At 46.7% G+C, this 19,698-nt stretch overlaps 1 protein-coding gene across 3 annotated transcripts in view; it reads left to right on the plus strand.

The window, feature by feature from the left end:
• Positions 1 to 19,698, plus strand: part of WDR97 (WD repeat domain 97) — a 684,776-nt gene that overhangs the window by 167,948 nt on the left and 497,130 nt on the right. For all 3 annotated transcript variants that reach the window (XM_077271608.1, XM_077271609.1, XM_077271610.1), the window contains exons 10-11: positions 14,802 to 14,934; positions 15,204 to 15,349. In XM_077271608.1, the coding sequence (XP_077127723.1) occupies positions 14,802 to 14,934; positions 15,204 to 15,349 (279 nt within the window). The remainder of the gene's footprint in view (positions 1 to 14,801; positions 14,935 to 15,203; positions 15,350 to 19,698) is intronic.

Raw genomic sequence — 19,698 nt, forward strand, 5'->3', positions numbered from 1 at the left:
TGTCTAGACAAAGTCTACACAATGTTTTGCATTTTTTATTGGAAAACGCATGCGTCGTACAACGCACCACGACGCAAGTACTTGCGTCGTCTGCATTGTCAATACAAGTCAATGGGAAAAATGGCGCATCGATGACGCAAACACGACGCATGCGTTTTTTAAAAAGTCTGCGCCGCCCAAAAAATGCAACATGTTGCGTTTGCCGCGCCCTGACAGGTGCGCCCTAACGCCGCATGCGGCGTACAACGCACCAAAACGCATGACAACGCATGTACATGCGGCGCCATGCGGCCCCAATGTTAAAGATAGGGCCGCACGACGCATGCGTTTTGTTGCGGCGACGCCGCTGCGGCGCACAACGCAAATGTGAACGTAGCCTAATTTCTAGCGGCGTTTTTTTGCCGCGAAGAAACGCATGCGTTTTTTCGCGGCAAAAAAATGCATTGCTGTCTATGTAAACGCATGCGTTTTTATAGAAAAACACAAGAAAACACAAAAAAAACCAAGAAAACCCTAACCCTAACCATAGGGATCCAAACCCTAACCCTAATCCTAGGGATCCTAACCCTAACCCTTAGGGTTAGGGTTAGGATTCTAACCCTTAGGGTTAGGATCCCTAGGATAACGGTTAGGGTTAGGGTTAGGATCCCTAGTAACCCTAGGAATACTAACCCTAGCCCTAGGGATCCTAACCCTAACCCTATGGTTAGGGTTAGGGGTAGGGTTAGGGTTTGGATCCCTATGGTTAGGGTTAGGGTTAGGGGTAGGGTTAGGGTTAGGTTTAGGATCCCAAGGGTTATTGTTAGGGTTAGGGTTAGGATCCCAAGGGTTATGGTTAGGGTTAGGATCCCAAGGGTTATGGTTAGGGTTAGGGGTAGGGTTAGGGTTAGGATCCCAAGGGTTAGGGGTAGGGTTAGGGGTAGGGTTAGGGTTAGGGGTAAGGTTAGGGTTAGGGGTAAGGTTAGGGTTAGGGTTAGGGTTAGGATCCCAAGGGTTATGGTTAGGGGTAGGGTTAGGGGTAGGGTTAGGTGTAGGGTTAGGGTTAGGGTTTGGATCCCTATGGTTAGGGGTAGGGTTAGGGTTAGGGGTAGGGTTTGGATCCCTTTATCACCTTGATGGTGGGGGGTGGCTTATCAGTGACCTGGTGACCAGGACATTCTAATAAAAAGCTACCCCTAACCCTAGGGATCCTAACCCTAACCCTAACCCTAGCTAATTCTATTAATAGTGTGTTTTCTAGTTGATTTTGATGATTGGCAGCTGTCACACACTTCTCAGCATGCGTTTCAAAAACGCAAACGCGGGAAAAAACGCATGTAAACGAGGGAAAACGCAGCGTTTTGCCGCGTTTTTTTTTGCCGCCAAAACGCATGCGTCTAAAAAACGCACCGTTTGCATGCGTTTTCATACGTTTTTTCACCACATGCGTTTTTTTTAAAAACGCTGCAGATCAAAATGCAAGTGTGAAACCAGCCTTATATTTTTTGTTGCCTTGCTCAAGAATGAATGTTTTCTATGGATTTCTAGACTTTTACCAAAGTATGAGCGGCACTATGTGGGATCGATTCACATGGTTTGATAGTGAAGTATATGATCCACAATTTAGGTGTGGGGGATATGAGGCTAAAGATCCGGCGAGGCGCACTTGTTCCGCCCATGGAAACGCGTGCGTTCCACTGTAGCGGTCATTTGCGTTTCATGAAGCCGGGCGTGCACTCCCTGAATCCCGGAAATACGTTTCACGTTTTCACGGATCCTCCTCTGACACGTCGCTCGGCTTAATCTTTAAATACCACAAGAATGGGGAAGACCTGTAAAGCGGCAGATGCAGGCACCATACTCCCCTGATGATTCCGTGAGGATGAAACGCGTCGGGAGACGCCATCCTGAGCAGAGGCTTTGATTTCACCTTACCCTGTCTGAGAAATCTGACATTAAGCAGAGTCTCTCCAACTTGTGGGGAGATCTGTCCACATCTGTGGACTTATTGACAAAACAGCACCTAGTAACACATGTGCCTCGCAGGGAATGGTCCGAATACACATGCAAAATCATATACCCATTGATTGTGTTCATAACATCAGGCCAGGTACATTGCAGGATTATTCCCTGCGTACAGCTATGAATGAAAAGTTGGCACAATTTGTTGGTTAGCCTCCTAACAAGGTGAGTTCTATTCAGGCTCACTTGGTTATAAAGTCACATACCCAGTGACTGTTTAGTACTGTCACTTTAAATAATTGTTTATGTCATTGTTCTTGTCCTCCCCATTCTGTGTTGGTATTAGGGCACTTTATTGCACAGGGGTTCCTTTCCTTTTTTTCTTATATATTATTGTTAGTCAGTTTTATTATACCTAATAAAGGTTAAGTTTTACTCATCCAATTGCTATTTACAGTACATTTGATTATGGATCCGGTACAGGCTCTCACGGATCAAGTAAATGAGCTCACCGAGCTTATGTAAAAGTTGTCCATGGAGCAGCAGGCTTTGGCTCACTCGTACCAACAGGTGCAGAGAGATGTTGCGGGCACTCTACAGGGTCCTGTCCCATCAGGGACTCGGATTGGGGGTCCCACTGATGTGTCTCTAGTGGACCCTGAGCCAACGGGGAAGCTAGCTGATAATTTTTCCGGGAATAAAAAGTTGTTTATGGTTTTAAAGACGGGTGCAAGTTGTTTTTTGATTCACGTCCCCATGCTTCTGGAAATGAAAAGCAGAGGGTGGGGATTGTTATGTCTTTGTAAAGGGGGGCTCCACAGGCATGGGCTTTCTCTCTCCCTTCGCACCGGAATGTATGTAGGTGAACCTGTTCTTTGAGGCTCTGGGGCATATTTATGACAAGCCTGATAGAGTGCGTCTGGCTGAGGATATGGTGATGAATGTGACACAGGGGAAGCACTCAGCTGAATGGTTCTGTTCAGAGTTTAGACGCTGGGCTGCTGAAGTATCGCTGAATGCCGCCGCTCTGAAGAGGTTGTTCTACAACCTGTGTCTAACCGTCTACAAGATTCTCTGGCATTACATTCTCCCCCCGATACTTTGGAGGATGCCATGATGCAGGTGGTCCGTATGGACCAGAGGCTCCGTGCTAGAGGAGTGATGCAGCAGGAGACCCCATTTCACTCCAGTCTGAGTGATTCTGCATCTGACCCTGAGCCCATGGAGGTAGGGGCTATCTCGTTGAAGGAAAGAGATAGAAGACACCGTAGAGACATCCAACTGTGCTTTTACTATGGAGCCTCTGGACATTGGAAAATGGACTGTCCTTCTTTCTTCAGCTAAGCCGTCGGGAATCGCCTATGTCTGGGTAACGATCGAGGAGGTTGCCCAGACTATCAGCTACATTTTTCCTCTCTTGCTAAAATTCTTCTCCAGGTGGCGTTGGAACTTGCTGGTGGTCCCGTTGTTACCACCTCCTTTGTTGACTGTGGTTCTTCTGTTAACCTGATCGATGTCCGGGTGGTGACTCTTAATAAAATAGGGACAGTCAGGCTTAAAGATCCTGTTAAAATCATGGCGATTGACTTCTCTCCTCTTACCCGTGATGGAATTTGTTTTATGTCTAAAGTTTTTTCGCTGAAAGTGGGTCCCACTCATGTGGAAAAATTAAGTTGTTTTGTTCTGAATAATTTGCTTGCAGGTCTGGTACTAGAGATTCCTTGGCTTCAATGCCACAATCCTATCATTGATTGGGTTACGGGGGAGAACATTCAATGGGGATGTAAGGCTAATGGTCTGTGTTGTAACCTGGTACCTCTTGTCACCCCTGTAAAATCTGTGTCTGTGTCGTCTTTCGGTCTGATGGGTATTCCGGAGTATCTGAAGGACTTTGAAGACGTGTTTTCCGAAAGTGAGCCTGAGGCGTTACCACCACATAGACCTTTTGCTTGCGCCATTGATTTAGTCCCAGGAGCAAAGTTACCCAAGGCTCATCTGTTTAATTTATTCGGGCCCGAATGTCAAGCCATGAAGGAGTACATCGCTGAGAGTCTCTGCAAGGGGCATATTCAGCGTTCTGTCTCACCTGTGGCAGCGGGGTTTTTTTTCGTAAAAAAAAAAAGATGGTGGTTTGTGGCCATGCCTCGACTTTCAGTTATACTCTTGTTTTGTCTGTGTGCCTGATCCCCCTGGTGTGCGTATGCATACTGCGTTTTGTTTGACTGCTTTCTGTGTATGATCTGGCCCGTCTGTTTGACTCTGCTACCTCGCGTCTCCTTTGGTCTCTCACTGCTCGGCTCAGCTTCTGACCTTCGGGCTTCCTCCTGACTTTCCTTATGTCTCTCCCCCGGTACCTCGTTGTCCTCCTGGTTCTGACCTCGGCACGTTATACTCCTCTCTAGTGCCGATCGGCTACCCCGCTCTCTGGCGCCTGTCTCCGCCCCTCAGTCACTCCCCCTTAGTCACGTGGTTCAGGTCCTGCTCGTTTCTCCGTGAGTTCTCCGCCGCTCTGACCTTGACTCCCTTACTGCGGTGAGCTGCCCTCCCTGCAGCAGGTACTCCCGGGGTTCGTGACAATTTCCTGGGTCTTATGACACCTGGTAGGACCACCAACAGTTGCTCGTTAGATTTAAGTCCTGTCTGTTGAGAGGATTAAATCAGTCCCGGTAGCATGGAAACTTAAACCGAGAATACAGATGTATAGATTTGTGGATCAAGATAAAAGACCAGCCCAAGGTTGAATTATATACAGGTCCTTCTCAAAAAATTAGCATATAGTGTTAAATTTCATTATTTACCATAATGTAATGATTACAATTAAACTTTCATATACTATAGATTCATTATCCACCAACTGAAATTTGTCAGGTCTTTTATTGTTTTAATACTGATGATTTTGGCATACAACTCCTGATAACCCAAAAAACCTGTCTCAATAAATTAGCATATTTCACCCGTCCAATCAAATAAAAGTGTTTTTTAATAACAAACAAAAAAAACATCAAATAATAATGTTCAGTTATGCACTCAATACTTGGTCGGGAATCCTTTGGCAGAAATGACTGCTTCAATGCGGCGTGGCATGGAGGCAATCAGCCTGTGACACTGCTGAGATGTTATGGAGGCCCAGGATGCTTCAATAGCGGCCTTAAGCTCATCCAGAGTGTTGGGTCTTGCGTCTCTCAACTTTCTCTTCACAATATCCCACAGATTCTCTATGGGGTTCAGGTCAGGAGAGTTGGCAGGCCAATTGAGCACAGTAATACCATGGTCAGTAAACCATTTACCAGTGGTTTTGGCACTGTGAGCAGGTGCCAGGTCGTGCTGAAAAATGAAATCTTCATCTCCATAAAGCATTTCAGCCGATGGAAGCATGAAGTGCTCCAAAATCTCCTGATAGCTAGCTGCATTGACCCTGCCCTTGATGAAACAGAGTGGACCAACACCAGCAGCCGACATGGCACCCCACACCATCACTGACTGTGGGTACTTGACACTGGACTTCAGGCATTTTGGCATTTCCTTCTCCCCAGTCTTCCTCCAGACTCTGGCACCTTGATTTCCGAATGACATGCAAAATTTGCTTTCATCAGAAAAAAGTACTTGGGACCACTTAGCAACAGTCCAGTGCTGCTTCTCTGTAGCCCAGGTCAGGCGCTTCTGCCGCTGTTTACCTGGGGAATGCGGCACCTGTAGCCCATTTCCTGCACACGCCTGTGCACGGTGGCTCTGGATGTTTCCACACCAGACTCAGTCCACTGCTTCCTCAGGTTCCCCAAGGTCTGGAATCGGTCCTTCTCCACAATCTTCCTCAGGGTCCGGTCACCTCTTCTCGTTGTACAGCGTTTTCTGCCACATTGTTTCCTTCCAACAGACTTACCATTGAGGTGCCTTGATACAGCACTCTGGGAACAGCCTATTTGTTGAGAAATTTCTTTCTGGGTCTTACCCTCTTGCTTGAGGGTGTCAATGATGGCCTTCTTGACATCTGTCAGGTCGCTAGTCTTACCCATGATGGGGGTTTTGAGTAATGAACCAGGCAGGGAGTTTTTAAAAGCCTCAGGTATCTTTTGCATGTGTTTAGAGTTAATTAGTTGATTCAGAAGATTAGGGTAATAGGTCATTTAGAGAACCTTTTCTTGATATGCTAATTTATTGAGACAGGTTTTTTGGGTTATCAGGAGTTGTATGCCAAAATCATCAGTATTAAAACAATAAAAGACCTGACAAATTTCAGTTGGTGGATAATGAATCTATAATATATGAAAGTTTAATTGTAATCATTACATTATGGTAAATAATGAAATTTAACACTATATGCTAATTTTTTGAGAAGGACCTGTATTTAATCGCCTTAAGGGCACACTAGACAGTACACTATACAGTATACACAATGGTTATACCTATACAATGGTCAGCTATGCAAATATACGTGAACTACAAAAGATATGAGGAAATGTATCATGTCAATTACCGTTTTGATGTTCGACCATGTGTGCGGTTGGCTGCAGGGGGCATGGGTTGCCAGCTGGTTTCTAGTTCCTTCACAGCATGTTACTCGATGTGTCCCCCACTTTCGAAATGAACAGCAAGCAAAACAAAGTGAGAGCCCACATAACCTTACACTAGCCTTTATACCCTTTGGGTCACTCCCCTCTTACCCTTTCGGCTGATCCTAAATTCCCTCACCTTGCCTCTAGCAGCTCAAAACTCCAAAATCTAAGATTGGTCTTAACTCCTTAATAGACGGTCCTAGGGAGGCTGTTTTAGTGCCATCTGATCCAGCCGAGCCCTGGCTATGCGTTGAGACGAAACACAGCTTTGCTGCCTGACTCCTACTATCCATTCTACATATCTCTGCATCTTGGGGTGCTAGAACAGATTTGAGACCCTGAAAGGCATTTGGTCTGTTTCCGAGATCTCAAAAATGTAACCAGTGTGTGACATGCGATAAGTCCATATTTTCTTTGTGAAATTATAGCTGACTTAACAAAGCAGTTAGTCTGCATGGTATCCACAGGGGGTCTTCCTGAAGGAGCTTGATTTCAGCTAGCTGGTGGGGGAATTTTTCTCTGAAGCTGAGAAGGCTGTGCCCCCTGCTGAGCCAGGAGTACTGTAAGGCTAGGTGCCCATGTTCCGGATTTTTAGCGGTTTTTTTTAAGCGTTTTTGCAGTGGTTTTCCACTGCGGAAACGCTTGAAAAACGCTTACATAAAGCATTCCAATTTTTTAAATGCATTCCGCAATTTTTGTGCCCATGCTGCCTGGTCATTAATTTTGCAGAAAATCGGTGGTTTTGCCACTATAGAATTGTATTTGGACCATTGAAAAAAAACCTCAAAAAATCTGCGAGAAATTAGCGGGGAAAAAAACCGCGACAAATACTCGCAAAAAAACGCTATAAAAACGCAAGCGGATTTCCTGCAAAGGGAGTCCGGATTTCATCAGGAAAATTCTGCATACTTTCTGCTACGTGGGCACATAGCCTTATAGCTGCACAAAGGAAGGGGTTTTTATAATCCCATGCCAAATTAGATATAAATAATTGACATAAAATTATATCTTTAATATTCTTCACACCTTCCCCCTTTAGAAGGCACTGAAGGCACTAGGGAGAAGCACTTTCCGGTGTTCCCCAGTGTGACCGTCCGCAACCTCCCCTCATTGGAGTAACCCGTCGGCATTACCATAGTCACGGCCCTCCTTGTGGCGAATGGCGAAGTGGTACTCCTGGAGTGCAAGACTGAGGGGGTTGTGGTCCGTTTACATGGTGAATTGGCGTCCGTACAAGTATGGCTGCAGACCCTGCAGAGCCCACACATTTAACAGACATCCCTTCTCCATTGTGGAGTAGACCACTTTCCTCAGCAGAAGTTTCTGGCTCGGATACAAAACGGGTTGTTCTTGGCCCGTAGAATTCACCCGGCTGAGCACAGCACCGAGGCCAAAGTCACTGGTGTCGATCTGTACTACAATCAGCCATGTAAAGTCAGCTTCTTGTAGTAACGGGTAGCTGGAAAGGGCATTATTCAGTGCCCATAAAGCTGTCTCACGGTGGTTTGTCCAATTAACTGCAGAGGCCGCTTCTTCTTGGTGAGATATCAGAAAGGCTTTGCCAGGCTACTATAGTGGAGGAGGAATCTCCTATAGTACTTGGCGGTGCCCAGGAAGGACATAACCTGTTTTTTGGTCCTGGGGTTGGCCATGATGCAATGGAATCCACCTACTCGGGCTTCAGCTTTAGAGTTACCCCTCCTACTCGGTGTACCAGGTAGTGAACCTCACTCATACCCAGCTGGCATTTTTCTGGCTAATTGTACAAGCCTGCCCAGCTGATCCACCATGCATCGGCACCAGATGCTCTAGGTGATCCTCCCAGGTGGGAATGAAGATGGCAATGTTGTCCAGGTATGCATCCATGTACCCTTGAAGTCCTTTGAGCAGTGTATTGACCATCCGCTGAAAAGTGTCAGGTGCATTCTTCATGCCAAGTGGCATCACTGTAGACTCGAACAGTCTGAATGGTAGGATAAAGGAGGAGCGTTCCCGAGCCTCTCATGTCAGGGGAATCTGTCAATAGCCACGGCTCATATCCATGATGGTCAGGTACTTGGCCCTGTCCAACTGATCAAGCAGGTAATCGATGCGCGTCATCGGGTGTGCAACGGTGACCGTGACAGCATTGAGCCCCCTTTAGTCTGCTCAGAACTTGTTTATCTGGTCCTTCTTTGGGACAAGCACTACAGACGAGGCCCAAGCGCTGCTGTATGTTTGGATAACTCCCAGATTCAGCATTTCGTCAATGTCCTGACGCATGTGCTGCCTCCAGAGGGACCCGATATGCTGAACGCCAGATTGGGGGGTGATCCACAGTGGCCATTTTGGCGGATGGCTGACTTGGTCCTTCCGGGCTTGTTGCTGAACAAATCCCAGAAGGAGTATAGGGTTGCCAACAGCTGGGACCATTGGTCTCATAACAGCTGGTGACAAACCTCCACAAGCTCGATGGTCCCACCCTCCCTAGCCTGGGCGAGCATATCTGGGTTTCTGCCTCTCTCTCTTCTGGCAGGTTGCATACGGGGAGGGCACAGGCCTCCCGCTCATGATGTGCCTTCATCATGTTCATGTGAAAGGCCTTCCGCCTTTTGCGGGCGTGATCCAAAGTGACCAGGTACATTACGTCGGTGAGCTGCTGATGTACGAGGCATGGGCCTTCCTAGGCTGCCTGGCGCTCGCCCTGAGGTACCGGGATCAGTGCCCACACTTGTGAAAATGCTGGGGTTAGCGGGTGTCCTAGTTCATTAGCCAAAACCATATGGACCAGGGATCATCTCTCCGAATGCCCGCTTTCTGTTTACTATGGGCTTAATTCTACTCAGACAACACAGGGTGAGAGTGAAACAGTGTGGCAATACTCTATTGAACCACAAAACAGGCAAATAACATGTAGAACAGTCCCAGCACAATGCCCAAGATGGTGCAAATCACAGACTTCACAGCTTCCAGGGCCGACTACCATACCTGTTGCATGCACAGAGAGGAGGTAACGACAAACTTAGGAAGATGACAGCACATTGAGGTACAAGGCCAGGTGATCGTAATGTCCAACCTGGCTTCTCTGAACATCTCCATGGAGCCAGGTGACCGGTGGGTCACATTCTTGGCTTTCACAAATGTATCCATGGGGCTCAGGTGACCAGTGGGTCCAAATCCTGACTTTCCCCAAATCCATGGTTCAGTGACGGTCAATGGAGCAGATCTGTATTCTTCCAGCTGGGACCATTGTCCCCTAAGCTGACATCCTATAGAATGTCAAATCTGTGTACCTCGTGATGGAGCCATGATGTCTTGGCTGCTGTCTTGAAACAGTCTCTGATTCTTTGGGTTTCTTGGCTGTCTGGATGACTGGATGTATATCTGTATGATGTTGCATATGTGTATATCCTCTTTTTATAGTTAAAAACTGTCCTTCAAGCCAGCATCCAGAGGTCAAGAGAAAGATGTGATGAGGTTAACTTGCATTGTTTGATTATTTATACTTTATTCTTCAATGTTTGCAATTAAACAAAACTGGCTGGCCTGGACATTGTGTAATCAACATATCAGCAAACATCATTGTTCAATTATCCTGCTTCTGGGTCATCTAGAATAACAGCACAATATGTTACCAATGATGACCAGCTTTACAGCTCTCCAGCATATGCCTGGCATTGTGCATCCGGATATTATTAGTACAGCTCCACCATAGTCCAGTGATAACGAGCTTTACACCTCTCCAGCAGACGCCTGGCATTGTGCATGCTGATATTATTAGTACAGCTCCATAGTCCAGTGATGACGAGCTTTACACCTCTCCAGCAGACGCCTGGCATTGTGCATGCTGATATTATTAGTACAGCTCCATAGTCCAGTGATGACGTGCTTTACATCTCTCCAGCAGATGCCTGGCATTGCGCATACTGATATTATTAGTACAGCCCCATAGTCCAGTGATGACGTGCTTTACATCTCTCCACAGATGCCTGGCATTGTGCATGCTGATATTATTAGTACAGCTCCCCCATAGTCCAGTGATGACGAGCTTTACACCTCTCCAGCAGACGCCTGGCATTGTGCATGCTGATATTATTAGTACAGCTCCACCATAGTCCAGTGATGACGAGCTTTACACCTCTCCAGCAGACGCCTGGCATTGTGCATGCTGATATTATTAGTACAGCTCTCCATAGTCCAGTGATGACGAGCTTTACACCTCTCCAGCAGACGCCTGGCATTGTGCATGCTGATATTATCAGTACAGCCCCATAGTCCAGCGATAACGAGTTTTACACCTCTCCAGCAGACGCCTGGCATTGTGCATGCTGATATTATTAGTACAGCTCCATAGTCCAGTGATGACGAGCTTTACATCTCTCCACAGATGCCTGGCATTGTGCATGCTGATATTATTAGTACAGCCCCATAGTCCAGTGATGACGAGCTTTACACCTCTCCAGCAGACACCTGGCATTGTGCATGCTGATATCATTAGTACAGCTCCATAGTCCAGTGATGACGTGCTTTACATCTCTCCACAGATGCCTGGCATTGTGCATGCTGATATTATTAGTACAGCCCCATAGTCCAGTAATGACGAGCTTTACATCTCTCCAGCAGACGCCTGGCATTGTGCATGCTGATATTATTAGTACAGCCCCATAGTCCAGTGATGACGAGCTTTACACCTCTCCAGCAGACGCCTGGCATTGTGCATGCTGATATTATTAGTACAGCTCCATAGTCCAGTGATGACGAGCTTTACACCTCTCCAGCAGACGCCTGGCATTGTGCATGCTGATATTATCAGTACAGCCCCATAGTCCAGATGTGCAATTTTGCATTTTTAAGAGCTCTTGGGCTGCAAAGGGCTCATCATGTGTTGTTCTTACACAGGGGCCCTTTTGTTATGATCCCAATGGCAGAGGATCTCTGATATTCCGGCAAGATAGCAAAAATATAAAGACTGCTCTAGGGAGGTGGAAACTGGGCTAACCGCATATCTGATCCTGACACAAACAACTAAAAGTAGCCGGTGAACGTGCCTACGTTGGTTCTAGACGTCTCGAGCCAGCCGGAGAACTGACTACCCCTAGAGGGAAAAAATAAGACCTCGCTTGCCTCCAGAGAAATTGAACCCCAAAGATAAAGAAAGCCCCCAACAAATAATAACGGTGAGGCAAGAGGAAAACACAAACGTAGAGATGAACTAGATTCAGCAAAGTGAGGCCCAATAGTCTAGATAGCAGAAAATAGATAGTGGACTATGCGGTTAGCAGAAAACCCTACAAAACATCCACGCTGAACATTCAAGAACCCCCACACCGACTGACAGTGTGGAGGGAGAATATCAGCCCCCTAGAGCTTCCAGCGAGTCAAAAATCAAATTAAAGCAAGCTGGACAAAAACACTGAATAATGCAAACGATCCAAATTGTACAAAACAGACTTAGCTTTTCTTGCATGAGGCAGACTGAAAGGAATCCGGAGGAGACCAAATAGGTCTGGATACAACGATGCCAGGCAAGAGACTGAGTCCAGAGGAGACTCAAATAGGAAACACCCGCTGCTTAACGACACAGCTGGAGCTCAGGCCTGCAACAAGACATACCTAACACAATACCGTTAGTGACCACCAGAGGGAGCCCAGAAACACAGTTCACAACAGTACCCCCCCCTTGAGGAGGGGTCACCGAACCCTCACCAAGACCCCCAGGGCGATCAGGATGAGCAGCGTAAAAGGCATGAACCAAATCAGCCGCATGAACATCAGAGGCGACAACCCAGGAATTATCCTCCTGACCATAGCCTTTCCACTTAACTAAATACTGGAGTTTCCGTCTAGAGATACGAGAATCCAGAATCTTCTCCACCACGTACTCCAACTCGCCCTCAACCAAAACCGGGGCAGGAGGCTCAACAGCAGGAACCATAGGCACCACGTACCGCCGCAACAAGGACCTATGGAACACATTATGAATAGCAAAAGACGCTGGAAGGTCCAAGCGAAAAGACACCGGGTTAAGGATTTCCAAAATCTTATAAGGACCGATAAAGCGAGGCTTGAACTTAGGAGAGGAGACTTTCAAAGGAACATGCCGAGAAGACAACCAAACCAAATCCCCAACACCCCCAACTAGACACAGTCATAGCTTTCCAATCCAAGACTGGATTATGGGCCTGTAACCATGGCAGACCCAAAACGACAACATCATGCATTTTATGCAGTACCAAAAAACGAATCACCTCCTGATGTACAGGAGTCATGCACATGGTCACCTGCGTCCAATACTGAGGTTTATTCTCTGCCAATGGCGTAGAATCAATTCCTCTAAGAGGAATCCAAAGGCTCCAGGACAAAACCGCAGCGCTTGGCAAACGACAAATCCATCAGACTTAAAGCAGCACCAGAATCCACAAAAGCCATAACTGAGTAAGAAGATAATGAACAAATTAAAGTCACAGACAAAATAAACTTAGGCTGAAAAGTACCAATGGCGACAGGATTAACTTTTTTCTTTAAACGTTTAGAGCATGCTGAGATAACATGTGTTGAATCACCACAGTAGAAACACAACCCATTTTGACGTCTATGATTTTTTCGCTCGGCTCTGGTCAGAATTCTGTCACATTGCATAGAATCAGGTGACCGTTCAGACAGCACCGCCAAAGGATTATCAGATTTGCGCTCCCGCAAACGTCGATCAATTTGAATGGCTAGAGCCATTGAATCATTTAGACCTGTAGGGATAGGAAACCCACCATCACATCTTTAATGGCTTCAGAAAGACCATTTCTGAAATTTGCGGCCAGTGCACACTCATTCCATTGAGTAAGCACGGACCATTTCCGAAATTTTTGGCAATATACCTCAGCTTCGTCCTGACCCTGAGAGATAACCAGCAACATTTTTTCAGCCTGATTTTCAAGATTAGGCTCCTCATAAAGCAAACCAAGTGCCAGAAAAAACGCATCAACATTCACCAATGCAGGATCTCCTGGCACCAGAGAGAAGGCCCAATCCTGAGGGTCGCCGCGCAAGAAGGAAATAACAATCTTAACTTGCTGAGCGGAATCACCAGAGGAGCGAGGTTTCAGAGACAGAAACAATTTACAATTATTCCTAAAATTCAGGAATTTAGATCTATCTCCAAAAAACGGCTCAGGAATAGGTATTTTTGGTTCAGACATAGGGCTATGGATAACAAAATCCTGAATGCTTTGCACCCTAGCAGCAAGCTGATCCACACTAGAAGTCAGAGTCTGGACATTCATATCTGCAGCAGAGTTTCAGCCACTCAGAGAAAAAGGGGATGGAAGAAGCTAGGCAAACTGCAGCAAAAAAAACCAAAAAAAACAAAAAAAACCTCAGAACTTCTTTTTAATCCCGCTTCTGCGATGCATCAAACATTTTCTTTTGGCCTGGCATTCTGTTATGATCCCAATGGCAGAGGATCTCTGATATTCCGGCAAGATAGCAAAAATATAAAGACTGCTCCAGGGAGGTGGAAACTGGGCTAACCGCATACCTGATCTTGACACAAACAACTAAAAGTAGCCGGTGAACGTGTCTACGTTGGTTCTAGACGTCTCGAGCCAGCCGGAGAACTGACTACCCCTAGAGGGAAAAAATAAGACCTCGCTTGCCTCCAGAGAAATTGAACCCCAAAGATAAAGAAAGCCCCCAACAAATAATAACGGTGAGGCAAGAGGAAAACACAAACGTAGAGATGAACTAGATTCAGCAAAGTGAGGCCCAATAGTCTAGATAGCAGAAAATAGATAGTGGACTATGCGGTTAGCAGAAAACCCTACAAAACATCCACGCTGAACATTCAAGAACCCCCACACCGACTGACTGTGTGGAGGGAGAATATCAGCCCCCTAGAGCTTCCAGCGAGTCAAAAATCAAATGTAAAGCAAGCTGGACAAAAACACTGAATAATGCAAACGATCCAAATTGTACAAAACAGACTTAGCTTTTCTTGCATGAGACAGACTGAAAGGAATCCGGAGGAGACCAAATAGGTCTGGATACAACGATGCCAGGCAAGAGACTGAGTCCAGAGGAGACTCAAATAGGAAACACCCGCTGCTTAACGACACAGCTGGAGCTCAGGCCTGCAACAAGACATACCTAACACAATACCGTTAGTGACCACCAGAGGGAGCCCAGAAACACAGTTCACAACACCTTTTCTATCTTTGTCCCCCAGTGGATAGCTCTATGTAAGGAAAGCATAATAGATAATAATGTTTTGCACTTGTGACTTGATATGAGAGATCACTGGAGCCTTGTGGTCACCCATGTGCTTTCTAATTGCAGGCTCCTCCGCCTTCATGCTTCCCCTGAGAGCCTCTCACTTTGTAGCAGTCGGGGAGATCTACTTGTGGGAATTCATGGGCACATTTATCGGATCAGTCTGATAGCGTTACTGCCGGAGCCATACAAGATGAAGGTAAGATGTGTTCTAGACGTGTCCATGTGCTGATCCGCCTACTGAGCGAAGGTCAGTGAAGAGAAATCAGTTGTCCTTCATGATGGCTGTCGCCATCGAGGCCTCCATGGTATCCTTTAGGGATGGCTGCTCACCTCGCATCGCTCAGGTTGTGACCTTGTGCACATTGCGGATTTGGTGCTGTTTTCTAACCATTCTATACGTCCCCCATCTGCTGCTTGTGCCCCATGATTGTGACAGATGTGTGGACTTCTCTCCTTGTCTCCTAGATAATGTGCATGGTGTCTCCCACTGCGGCTCCCGATTCCCCCACTGCAGCTCCCGATTCCCCCACTGCGGCTCCCGATTCCCCCACTGCGGCTCCCGATCCCCCCAGTCCTGTGGAGGACATGAAGAGACTTGGCCATATGCACAGGTAGCCTCAATGCTTCCCATCTTTTTGTCATTTCCATGTTATCTTGTGCCAAGTTCTTACTAGATTTTAGAATTCTTTCACTGGTCAACATGATTTTTTTTCACAAAAACATTTAATGGTGAATCTAGTAGGATTTCACCTCTTTTTCATCAGGCACAATTTTATTTATACGTATTTTTAATTTTAGCGTTTTTACAGTTTTTATGGTTTGCCATAGAAAATTGTAGCTAAATTATTGAGCGTTGTTATCAGTATGTGATCAGAGGAACGAGGTCGTCTGTTATGTTACAAGATTATGCAGGTTCCTTCATGTTCAGACAAGGCTTAGATATTTATTACCAACAAAAGAACCTCTGGTCTACAAAGTCTTATAAAACTTAATGTTTATTAGAATTATTAAAAATTAACTAGAAAATGGAATAGAAACTAGAAAAACCAAGTAACCAATGGAGGAGCACATGTACGTAATAATTATACAATGTAATGTCTGCGGTGTAATATATACAGCGAGCTCTACCAATAAATGCTATGTATATATTGCATGAACGTGTCAATACCTATAAATTACACCCAGTGGAGGAACAAGTGTTCAATAAAAAATGCTATAGACTCAAGTAAAGTTCTGACATAGTGTGACAGAGTCACTGACTTTGTAGAGGAAGGGAGGAACGTGTCACTGCGCATGCAGCGCTCAGTGATGTGAATCCGGAATGTTTTTGTGTTTCCAGCACACTAGGTGCTGAGAGGTCATGTACAGAGTTCAGTGGGCCGGTTTTATGTGAGCACTCCCAGTGCGGGTGGGAGGGTGCTCACCACTTTCCCCGCAGGACCTGCAAGTGCTTGAGGATCTGCAGTGAGGTCATGATCATGTGACCAGTACATGTGCTATTACCTGGTCCTGTGGTTCAGTCTGTTGTGTCTTGGGAGAGGAAGCACTCCATGTAGCTCTAAGGAGGAGCAGAGGACAGTTTGTGGTGTCTGCAGGTTGAATCCTGAGAAAGAACTCTGTTGAATTTTGTTTGTTTTCTTTTTCTATTAAGCCAGGAAGGCTTTGTTTTTGTTTTCTAAAGGCCCCGTCACACATAGCGATTTACCAACGATCACGACCAGCGATACGACCTGGCCGTGATCGTTGGTAAGTCGTTGTCACACAGACAGCTCTCTCCAGCGACCAACGATCAGGGGAACGACTTCGGCATCGTTGAAACTGTCTTCAACGATGCCGAAGTCCCCCTGCAGCACCCGGGTAACCAGGGTAAACATCGGGTTACTAAGCGCAGGGCCGCGCTTAGTAACCCGATGTTTACCCTGGTTACCAAAAAAAACAAACAGTACATACTCACCATCTGATGTCCGTCAGGTCCCTTGCCGTCTGCTTCCTGCTCTGACTGAGTGCCGCCGTACAGTGAGAGCAGAGCGCAGCGGTGACGTCACTGCTGTGCTGTACTTTCACTTTCACTTTGCAGCGCTCAGTCAGTGTGGGAAGCAGACAGCAAGGGACCTGACGGACATCAGATGGTGAGTATGTACTGTTTGTTTTTTTTTACATTTACGCTGGTAACCAGGGTAAACATCGGGTTACTAAGCGCGGCCCTGCGCTTAGTAACCCGATGTTTACTCTGGTTACCAGTGAAGACATCGCTGGATCGGTGTCACACACACCGATTCAGCGATGTCAGCGGGACCTCAACGACCAAAAAAAGGTCCAGGCCATTCCGACACGGCCAGCAATCTCGCAGCAGGGGCCTGGTCGCTGGTACGTGTCACACATAGCGAGATCGCTACTGAGGTCGCTGTTGCGTCACAAAACTTGTGACTCAGCAGCGATCTCGCTAGCGATCTCGCTATGTGTGACGGGGCCTTAAAGCCTGCCTTGGTCTCTGTGGACTTTAATAAACCAGCAGGTGTTTTACCACCAAAGTGTTCCTGTGTCTACCTGAGGAAGCAGCCAAGTGTGGCAACCCCTCACAATAGTTATAGAATGACACTGATATTATTATTATTTATTATTATAGCGCCATTTATTACATGGCGCTTTACATGTGAGGAGGGGTATACATAATAAAAACAAGTTCAATAATCTTGAACAATACAAGTCACAACTGGTACAGGAGGAGAGAGGACCCTGCCCGCGAGGGCTCACAATCTACAAGGGATGGGTGAGGATACAGTAGGTGAGGATAGAGCTAGTCGTGCAGTGGTTTGGTCGATCGGTGGTTACTGCAGGTTGTAGGCTTGTCGGAAGAGGTGGGTCTTCAGGTTCTTTTTGAAGGTTTCGATGGTAGGCGAGAGTCTGATGTGTTGTGGTAGAGAGTTCCAGAGTAGGGGAGATACGCGAGAGAAATCTTGTATACGATTGTGGGAAGAGGAGATAAGAGGGGAGTAGAGAAGGAGATCTTGTGAGGATCGGAAGTTGCGTGCAGGAAAGTACCGGGAGACGAGGTCACAGATGTATGGAGGAGACAGGTTGTGGATGGCTTTGTATGTCATGGTTAGGCTTTTGTACTGGAGTCTCTGGGTAATGGGTAGCCAGTGAAGGGATTGACAGAGGGGAGAGGCCGGGGAATAGCGTGGGGACAGGTGGATTAGTCGGGTAGCTGAGTTTAGAATAGATTCGAGAGTGTTCGAGGGGAGGCCACAGAGCAGTAGGTTACAGTAGGCGAGGCGGGAGATGATGAGGGCATGGACTAGAGTTTTTGCAGATTCTTGGTTTAGGAATGTACGGATCCGTGAAATATTTTTGAGTTGAAGGCGGCAGGAAGTGGAAAGCGCTTGGATATGCGGTTTGAAGGAGAGATCAGTGTCAAGGATTACCCCAAGACAGCGAGCTTGTGGGACTGGGGAGAGTGGGCAGCCATTTACTGTAATGGATAGGTTCGTTGGGGGGGTCGCGTGAAATGGGGGAAAGACAATGAATTCTGTTTTGTCCATGTTAAGTTTTAGAAATCAAGCGGAGAAGAAGAATGAAATAGCGCATAGACATTGAGGGATTCTGGTTAGTAGGGTGGTGATATCTGGTCCAGAGATGTAGATCTGTGTGTCATCAGCATAGAGATGATACTGAAAACCGTGAGATTCTATGAGCTGTCCCAGGCCAAAAGTGTAAATGGAGAAGAGCAGGGGCCCTAGAACTGAACCTTGCGGGACTCCGACAGATAGGGGGCGAGGTGAGGAGGTGGTGTGTGAGTGGGAGACGCTGAATGTTCGGTCAGTTAGGTATGACGAAATCCAGGATAGGGCCAAGTCTGTGATGCCAAGGGATGAGAGGATCTGTAGTAATAGGGAATTGTCCACTGTGTCAAAGGCAGAGGACAGGTCCAGGAGGAGGAGGATAGAGTAGTGTCGCTTGCTCTTGGCGTTTAATAGGTTATTGGTGACCTTAGTTAGGGCAGTTTCAGTGGAGTGGTGTGACCGGAAGCCTGATTGTAAGCGGTCGAAGAGGAAGCAGGAAGATAGATGGGAGGACAGTTCAAGATGGACGTGTTGTTCCAGTAGTTTTGAGGCATAGGGGTGAAGTGATATAGGGCGATAGCTAGATACAGAGGATGGGTCAAATGGGGGCTTTTTGAGGATAGGTGTGATTGAGGCATGCTTAAAGCTTGAGGGGAAAACACCAGTTGTTAGTGATTGGTTGAAGAGATGGGTTAGAGTTGGGATGAAGACTGTGGCGAGGTTTGGGATAAAGTGAGAAGGGATCGGGTCAAGTGCACAGGTGGTGAGATGCGATCTAGAGAGTAGAGTGGAGAGTCGATCTTCTGTAATAGTGGAGAAGTTGGTTTTGGAGGTGGAGGGCTGGGTAGTCGGGAGGAAGGGCTCTGGGGGTTGTCGACTAAAACTGTCTCTGATGTTCTCAATCTTCTGCTTGAAAAATGAGGCAAAGTCTTCAGCTGAGATGTGTGGGGAGGGAGGAGGTGCTGGGGGACGGAGGAGAGAGTTGAAGGTGTTGAATAACTGTTTAGGGTTGTGAGACAGGGAGGATATGAGAGATGAGAAGTAGGTTTGTTTAGCTGTGGCGAGTGTGGTCTTGAAAGTAGTGAGGGACTGTTTGAATGCGATAAAGTGCTCGTTGGAGTGGGATCTTTTCCATCTCCGCTCTGCAGCCCTGTAAGCTCACCTCAGTTCTTTGGTCAGGCTGGTGTGCCAGGGCTGTCTGTTGATTTTGCGAGCTTTTGTATGTGTGAGAGGGGCAAGAGATTCCAAAGCTGAAGCTATTGTGGTGTTATATAGAGCATCAGCGTCATCCGCATTGTGTAGGGAACTTATGTCTGTGAGAGGGAGGAGGGATTCAGAGAGTGAATGTAGATCAAGGTGTTTAAGATTTCTGCGAGGGTGTGCAAGTTTGTGGGGTG

The sequence above is a fragment of the Ranitomeya variabilis genome, chromosome 6 (assembly GCF_051348905.1).
Source record: "Ranitomeya variabilis isolate aRanVar5 chromosome 6, aRanVar5.hap1, whole genome shotgun sequence".
In the NCBI taxonomy this organism is placed as follows: Eukaryota; Metazoa; Chordata; class Amphibia; order Anura; family Dendrobatidae; genus Ranitomeya; species Ranitomeya variabilis.